This window comes from Solanum lycopersicum, chromosome 10 (genome assembly GCF_036512215.1).
Source record: "Solanum lycopersicum chromosome 10, SLM_r2.1".
Lineage (NCBI taxonomy): Eukaryota > Viridiplantae > Streptophyta > Magnoliopsida > Solanales > Solanaceae > Solanum > Solanum lycopersicum.
The window spans coordinates 41651402-41660324 of record NC_090809.1 but is presented as its reverse complement, the minus strand read 5'-3'; the positions used below and the strand labels follow the sequence as shown (position 1 = coordinate 41660324).

Genomic DNA, 8923 nt, shown 5'->3' with positions numbered 1-8923 from the left:
GTCGTTTAATAATAACTCAAGATCGATCTAGTCATTTTGTAAATTATTAAGTATATACTAAGTCATTTAATAATAGTTGAAGATCGATTTAGTCATTTTATAAACTATTAAGTATAAACTAAGTCGTAAATAATAATGAAGATCGATCTAACCATTTTGTAAAATTATTAGGTATACACTAAGTGCTTTAATAATAGTTGAATATCAATTTAGTCGTTTTGTAGACAATTAAGTATAAACTAAGTCGTTTTATAATAATTGAAGATCAATCTAGCTATTTTGTACATTATTAAATATAAACTAAGTTAAGACAAGTCATATTCATTCCAACAAGCAAGTGATCAATAAAAATACAAGCATATGGTTTATATGCTGCACAAGAATGGTTATTTGACACATTTTTTAGACGCTCATATGACCATGCAACATTCAACAAATTTTTAAACAAATAATTGAACATCCCGCTTTGCTTGAGTAGTTTGAGCCACAATATGAGAATGAGTTGGATCAATGTGAAAAAAGTCAGCTCATCACACACATGAATATTGCAATCATAAACTTGAATCAAGCCTTTGTCCATCACTTTCACTTTCATCACCTTTTTCTTCTCCACTAGATTTATCACTATCACTTTCATTATCTAATTTTTTTCGCTTAAATTTTCGTAATTTTCGTTACTATTTTCTTCACCTAATAGGTCACTGCTGCTCTTACAAAAAAATTTCCATCTCAGTAGATTGCCTCTCGCTATTTTCTCACTTTTTTATTTTGCTAATAAGTCATTGCTACTCTTACTAGTTTGAAGTATTGTAGTACCTCTTTTATTAGCAGTCGGATAGCTCTCATCATTTCTCCAGCATCTGGATTCGGTGAAGATGTTTCAATTCTTTTCCTCTTATATTGACACATTATATCTACACTAAAATAGTTAAAAAGTTAGTAAATGATAAAAAAAACAAAAAAAAAAAACTTAATAGGATCAATAGAAAATGTCTAATTATAGTACATTCAACATCAATAATTATATTGTTTTTCCTGCAACTAATCAAATTGATCAAACAACTGAACACAGTTCTCTAACAACTGTCATAGTTGTGGAAATAACTTATTTAATCGCCTGACAACTACATGCAGTTGTTGGACCATTTTGTATCTGAAAGATATGCATAATTATTCTTATAAATAACTTCAGTAGTTGTCCAGACAACTGTAAAAGTTGTTGGCTGAAACAACTAAATTGGCTAAATCATTAACACAAAATAATTTTATAGGAACGAAAAAACTCTTTTGAGTTAATTTTAACTTCAAGTGAAATAAATGCAATGCAAAATAACAAATAAAATTATAGATATATGATAATGATTTTCTTCTTTATGAAACCCTAGTTTTGATATTTTGAAATAGAAAAGAGAAGAAAATTTGCTAGGGAAAAAACACAATAGAAATTATTGAATAACAATTTTAAAATTGAAAAAAATTGAATTTTTTTTTCAACTCGTGGTTCCTTTATGGTCCTAGCTATTCGGTTCTATTCTATTAATGAAGAACTCTTCATAAAAATATTATTTTAAGTCCTTAAGTTTTAAAATTAATAGTTTAATTCGTTTTTATTAATCGTTAAAAATAAAAAAATAGAGGAGGAAAAAAAGGGACCCACTGGCCTACTTGTCCCTTTTTTTTAATTGAAAACTTTAAGAGGCATTCTTACCTCATTTTCTCTTTTGGGGTTTCAGTTAAATAGAAGTAACAGCTGCTGACATTGCCTTTTGAGTTCTCTACTAAAAGCAATAATGGCGGCTGCAAGTGCAACAGTGAGGGTATCAGCAAACAACACTATAACAGCTTCACTAATATCGAAAAGTCCTCTCCAAAAGCCCAGCATTTTCCACCTATGCTTCCGTAATGGAGCTGCTGCTGCACAAAGGAATCGACTTTTCAGTTGCAGTGCTATTTACAATCCCCAAATTCAAATCAAACAACACGGACAGCCTGAAACGTTGGATTATCGTGTATTTTTTGCGGAAGATTCCGGCAAAAAGGTTAATCCTCTACAATTTCTGACTTCTTACTCTATTGCAATGTGGGAATTTTCAGGATAAACATTTTACTTTACATGATCAATCCAAATGCTTTGCGGAATCTTTGTAGCTTAGTTGGTTGGCTGCCTGTACTCTCACCTTGTTGGTCAGAGTAATGTAATCCCCTCCCCATTTCCCCTTCTTCTAACGGAATTTTAAAATAAACCCAAATGCTCTATCTTGTCGCAATGCTGGACTTACATGGTTGGCAATGGTTACTGGTGGACCCGCTATCTTCATAGAGTGTGTGTAAATTCCTAGATTAGTCTATTCTCAACATCAAGCTTCATATTGTTCTTAAATCATTGTTTAAAATGTTGCCCGAGGCATTTGCATGTTATCTAGTTTATGAAGATCCCTAGAGAGAATTGTTACAAATAAAATCCAATGAAGAAGACAACAAGAACAAAGGCTGTGTTTTTTCTACTATATATCTCTTACATTTTAGTTCATACTTCATTGTCAACGTTAGTCATTTTTATTACTAACATTTGTCAAATTCCTACATAGTCACGTCATATCGGTATAATCTGCAGGTATCCCCTTGGCATGATATACCACTTAACTTAGGTGATGGTGTTTTCAATTTCATTGCTGAAATTCCCAAAGAATCAAGTGCAAAGATGGAAGTTGCTACTGATGAGCAGTACACCCCAATTAAACAAGACACAAAGAAGGGAAAACTTAGATACTATCCGTAAGACTATTCTATGTAACTATTTCCCAACATATTCTAGTATGATTATGTCCTGTGGAATTATTTATTTGGCCCATCAATTGCTTTAAGTGGGAAAAGAATGTTAAAAGGATGACAAGTTTGTGGCCTACATGAGTTAACTGCTGAAGACTAATATGTTTTATTCTGGTGCAGCATTTACCTCATATTCTGTTGTGATAGTTGTGTGAAATTCATGTTATTTGTTGTTTGAATTGATGTATGTCTTGCACCGTTCTTAGATATAACATTAACTGGAACTATGGATTGCTTCCTCAAACCTGGGAAGACCCTTCATTGGCAAATGCTGAAGTTGAGGGGGCATTTGGAGATAATGACCCTGGTTTGTTTCCGGTGCTCCTAAATTGTTTAATGAGCTTTATTCTAATCATTCATTAAAAAGGAAAAAATGAATTTAGAGGGTGGTTAACTTTCTTGATGACTAATTTGTCTGTAGTTGATGTTGTCGAGATTGGGGAAAGTCGTGCTAAAATGGGCCAGGTCTTGAAGGTCAAACCTTTAGCTGCTTTGGCAATGATTGATGAAGGAGAACTTGACTGGAAAATAGTTGCTATATCTCTAGATGATCCCCGAGCTTCACTTGTCAATGATATTGATGATGTTGAGAAGCATTTCCCGGTATGTTTGAGTGCAGTAAGGCCCTTATGTTTTTCACTCTCCATTACCCTCACATGTTGATGATTTAATAACACTATGCATCATCCTTTTTGGCACTCCCTTTGGTGTTGTTATATATGCCCTGTTTAAAGATATTTCTCTCTAAGGATGTTTGACTTTATATGGCTATGCCGAGATGTGTTATGGATGTTCTATGGTTTGGTTAATTGATAAACGTTCACCAGTGTTCATTGCCTAGGAACAGCAATAGATATAAGTTATAACAGAGAGAATTTAACTTTTATAGATAACAAGAGTGAAGTTGCATTTTTTAGAAGTAGCTGCTTACACTATTGGAGTGAGAGTTTAGCCAAGTACAAAATGGTCAATGTTATTTAGGCAAAACTTCTCCTATAACTGCTGGTAGACTAATCCTCCTAGCAAATCTTTAACCCTTGGTTGCAAATTTCAACCATATAGCTTCTGCTCTCAACTTAATCTTTGTTGGAAGGCGGATTAGCTCGTCTAAATTACAATCACCAATCCCTTATGTGAAGTTGCATCATTTGAATTTGTACAAACAAGATGGACTAGAACTTTTGCTCTGTATTATTTCTTGGCCATTATATGCTAAATGTTAAATAATATATTTTGGACACCCTTTAAACAATGAAGTGTTGTAGCCTAGTGGTTTCTGGCACGCCTTAAAAGTTCAAGCTTAAGGTGGTTGGGAGTTTGAAGTGTTGAAGCTTTTTTGGACACCCTTCATGAAATTTCTTGCTCCGCCACTGGCTGTAGCCTCCTTAATTCTTATTACTACTACAATGAATAAGAGAAAAATACAGGCATGTCAAGTAACCATTCCATATATCTATACGGAAAAGGTAAGATTTTTAGTTTGTGAACCTACTCCACTAGAAGATCCTGAAGGCTTGCTGTTAGTTCCCCAACTCTGTAGCAACCCTGCAAGCATGGAAACACTCTCCCAGTGCTTTTGATTGTCCATTGACATTGCATGTAGTGAAAGCCTAGCTATGTATCAGTCTATCCTTGTTCTATATCTGTACCAGACCCTGAATCTCTCTGATATTGTTTCACAACCGTTTTGATGACCTTTACTGGAATGCATTCCTTCCAGTGTCTAGTACATCTATATCTGGAACTGTTAAATTCTTACTGGCAAATCAGTTAATATGGTACGAATCTTTGGAGGTTCTCTACTAGCATTCGATGCTGAATAGATAGTTAGGCAGATTGGACAGTAACTGACTATGAGTGACACCCATGTATTGTACATCTTTTTACTCCATTTTCGTCTGGTAACAGAGAAGTATTTCTGATTTATCAAAAGAGGTACTAAGAGGTTGCAATGGATCTTAACGACACTAGTTCTGAGAGGAATCCCACTTTAGCTACCTAATGAGGTTCCATGATTGGAGTGAGTATATACTCTTGAATGTTGACTGTAATTAGAGGCAAAACTTGTTCAATACTGTGTTCAAGTGTCATTTCTTCAAAATGGTTATGTCAAGTCAGGACTCAGATAGATAGTGCCGAGCTACTTTGACTATCTATATAGCACACCTAGATTATTTCCACGGGGTACTTGCTACCTCCACCAACATAGGTACTAACAAATCACCTAATGTTTTTGTGTCCGCTGGGGTTTGAACCTCAGAACTAATGGTTAGCCACATTCTTGGGTGCTTTTCTTATCTGAGTATATATTATGTGTCTTCACTAAATTATCTTAATTTGTTAATATTCATCAAACTAATTCTGTTAATATTTCAGGGCACTCTGACAGCTATCATGGACTGGTTTAGAGACTATAAGATTCCTGATGGGAAGCCTGCAAACAAGTTTGGACTTGGGAACAAGCCAGCTAACAAGGTATCTTGCAGGATGTTATTAAGTTGTTTGCTTCATACCAAGAAATTATTGGACATATTTGCTTGAGTATTTGTTGAAGATGCTCGTTTCTGTTCATCTATTACTCCATCCGTCCCATTTTAATAGTTGTTTCAACTCTTTTAGCGCCCATTAAGGAAAAAAATACAAGATATAGTTTACTAAGTTACCCCTATTTATACTCCCTCCGTCCAAAATCAACAGTCATTTAGCTCAAAAAGATTGTCCTAAATAATTGTCACTTTAGGAATTCAAGATTAAAGTTGACAATTGTTCTCAACTATATCTTTCATATTAAAGAAGTGCTCCGTCCTTCCCAAATTGACGATCACTTTAGCTCAAAATATTCTCCCGAAATAATTGTCACTTTAGGTTTTCAAGACTAAAGTGAGTTGTTTTTAATTATGCCTTTATATTGAAGAGGAGTTCTTTGTAATGTTGTTCAATTCTCAAAATGCTTTGAATGGTGACAACCATTGGAGAACTAACACCATTCATGTTATATGTGATGGTCATTTCTGTAATATTCAACTTCTTATCTCATATAGTCTCTTCTAGTAAGATCTTCAACAAAGTGTACTCCAGCTTTTAAGATGAAAAATCAATCTACTTTTACTCCCTCGTCCCATTTTAACTGTTGATGTAACTTTTTTCACGCCCATTAAATAAACAATAAATAAAAGGTGTGATGTTACCCCTATATAACGAAGTAAATTAATATTTCCTCTTAAATGGTTGAGTATATTTTCTTGAAGATATTTACTGAAGAAGTCTCCTTAAATGTGATAAGAGTTGAACATTGAAGAATTAATAATTTAAATATATGGTGTGAATGGTGTTAATATTCCAATCGCCTGTTAACATTCCAATATTTGACTATAAAATGATTTTTGAGAATTGAGTAGTATAAAATAAATATTTTCTTCAATAGTAAGGGTATGTTTGGAAATAATTGTCAATTTTAGTCTTGAATTCCTAATTTGAATTAATTTTTTTGAGCTAGAATGACTGTTAATTTGGGACAAAGAGAGTATTAAATAGGGGTACCTTAATAAACTATACTTTGTATTTATTGTTTTCTTAATGAGCGTGAAAGAGTTAAACGGCCGTTAAAATAGAAATAGAGGGAATGATTCTTTTTAATACTGCTCAATTCTTAAAAAACATCTAATAGTCTGTTTGTCACACATTTAAATGATAGATTATCATTAGATAGTTAATATCGTTCAAACTATTTGTAGTCATAGTTTCTTTAATATTCAATTCCTTAATTATATCATATAAATAGTCTTTTCTAGTAAAGACCTTTAACAAAACATAATCAAGTATGTTAGAGGACGAAATCAAACTATTTTCATTAAATATGGGCAACTTAATTAATTATACCTTTTATTTATTGATAGGCATGAAAAAAGCTAAAGCAACTGTTAAAATGGGACGAGGGAATAAAAGTATTGGTATGTGAGTATTTTGTTGAAGTTCTGTACTAGAAAGACTTTATATGAGATAAAGGGTTACATATTGAAGAAATAATGATGACATATAGTGTGAACGGTGTTAGCTTTTCAATGGTCGTCACTATTTCAATATTTGACTACTAATTGTTTTTTTGAGAATTGAGCAACATTAAAAAGAACTACTTCTTTGATATTAAGGTATAGTGGAAACAACTGCCAGCTTTAGTCTTGAATTCCTTAAGTGACAAATATTTTGAGCTAAAGTGACTGTTAATTTTGATAGAGAGAGAGTAATATCTTGAGACTATGCATTGGACGAGACCAATCTTAAATTTTCAATTGTTATGCCTATTGGTGCTTAGCGACATTTTGCCATCCACATCTGGGGTCGTCTTTGAGTTATTACATATGAAGATAAATTCATTCTGTGGCTGTCTGTAGTTATTTATTATGTAACTATAATATCTTGAATACTTTTTCATGTTACAAAAACTTACCCAGTGTAATTCCACATGTGGGGGTCTGAGAAGGGTGGTGTCTACGCAGACCTTACTCTACGCAAACCTTACCCTACCTTTTGTGAAGGTACAGAGGTAGTTTCGGATAGACTCTCTGCTCAAGTAAAGCAAATTAAAACAAGATTGACTAGGAAATACAATAGTGAAGAAGCCATTTTGAAAAAAATAATGAAGAAAAGAATAGTAACAACAACTAATACAATAATTGAAGCAAAGAAAACATGTAATAGTACAATCGAGGAATAAGATAGGAGAGCAACAATAATAATGATATGAATGTGTCAAGAATACTAATATTTAGCAGATAATGACATGAATGTGTCAAAATGTTGGTTTAATTATTTAGCACATAATGACATTAATGTGTCAAGAATACTAATATTTACTTCCTATGTTTCACAAAGAATAACTGTTTGACTTGAAACGTAGTTAAAAAATAAAGAAGAATTTTAAATATTGTGGTCCTAAATTAAAGTTATGTCAAATGTATAAAATTGTTCTTTAATCTTGTGGCTTTAAATATACCACGTGGAAAGCTGATAGTAAAATCTTACCAAAAAAAGAAAAAAGATCATTCTTTTTAAAACAGACTAAAAAGGAAAGGAAGTCATTCTTTTTTTAAACGAATGGAGTAGTATTTAGCAACTGATGAGAAGAAAAAAAGAAGAATGGTAGTACTTTTGTAGACACTTCTCACAACCCCTCTTCCCAGGCCCCACAAAGAAGAATGAAAAGGATGGGATGTTAGAAATATTTCTCCGGCTAGACAAGCTATGCATCTTGGATTTGCGTAGTTAGAATAAGCCTGTCCTCCTTGGCTTTGCATGACCCTGATAATTATCTAATTTCATCTGCCATTACAGGATTATGCACTTAAGGTTATTATGGAAACCAACGAGTCTTGGGCAAAGCTTGTCAAGAGATCCATTCCTGCTGGTGATCTTTCACTTATATAGCTTCCAATTGATAAAGCTTGAAGAGCTAGTTTTGTTGCTTGTTATTTGAGCTGGTAGCAAATCTTTCTCCATCCTCATGTGTGACGTGTAAATGAGTTCACATTCTTTAAGTTTATTCAGCACAAGAAGATGCTACTTTTTCATCCATATTTTCTGTACGGAAATGCCTTTTGAAGCTATCTAAGAGGAAAAAGGATTTAAATATATCTGAATTGTTCTTTGTTCTTCAATTGCATTAATTAAGTATGAATGCATCTTAGTCACAAAGTTAACAGAGTATTTGCAAGCTTCCAAGATCTTGCTTGAGATTCATCCGCCATGATCTGTGGCTTTATCTTTTCTGAAGCTGGAAGATGTTGTTACTTGAAACTCACTAGTGATGAATAGGAAGATGGTGATGATGAGTTATTTTTTAAGAAAAGAGTGGTCTGCTTTTTGACCAAATTAAGCAGTTCTGCTGCTGGTGCCGTGAAGGTCAGGTACTTATGACTGAGATTTTTATAAGATGAGATGACTAATCTGGGAAACTAAACCATAGACACTCTTGTGTCCTAAACACCTGAGCCCTGTTGTTGAGCAGCTATTATGTCTCAAGCAGGTAAACGCAAGCATTTAAGTTTTCATCACTTATTGAATAGTTGTTCTTATGAATAAAACCTGGTGCATCTTT

General features: G+C 33.3%; 1 protein-coding gene across 4 annotated transcripts; it reads left to right on the top strand.

Annotated features, from left to right (window-relative positions):
• Positions 1–743: 743 nt before the first annotated feature.
• On the top strand, positions 744–8457 carry LOC101264469 (soluble inorganic pyrophosphatase 6, chloroplastic). Of its 4 annotated transcripts, none has more exons than XM_004248736.5 (6): positions 744–2039; positions 2615–2775; positions 3036–3136; positions 3251–3432; positions 5206–5304; positions 8161–8457. In XM_004248736.5, the coding sequence occupies exons 1-6, from the start codon at positions 1791–1793 to the stop codon at positions 8251–8253; spliced, it is 885 nt and encodes a 294-aa protein (XP_004248784.1). In that variant the 5' UTR covers positions 744–1790; the 3' UTR covers positions 8254–8457. The 4 variants fall into 4 exon arrangements, with proteins under 4 accessions (XP_004248784.1, XP_069146208.1, XP_025883569.1 ...); XM_069290107.1 differs by having other exon boundaries at positions 3251–3447; XM_026027784.2 differs by lacking the exon at positions 8161–8457 and adding an exon at positions 6726–7866.
• Positions 8458–8923: the final 466 nt, after the last annotated feature.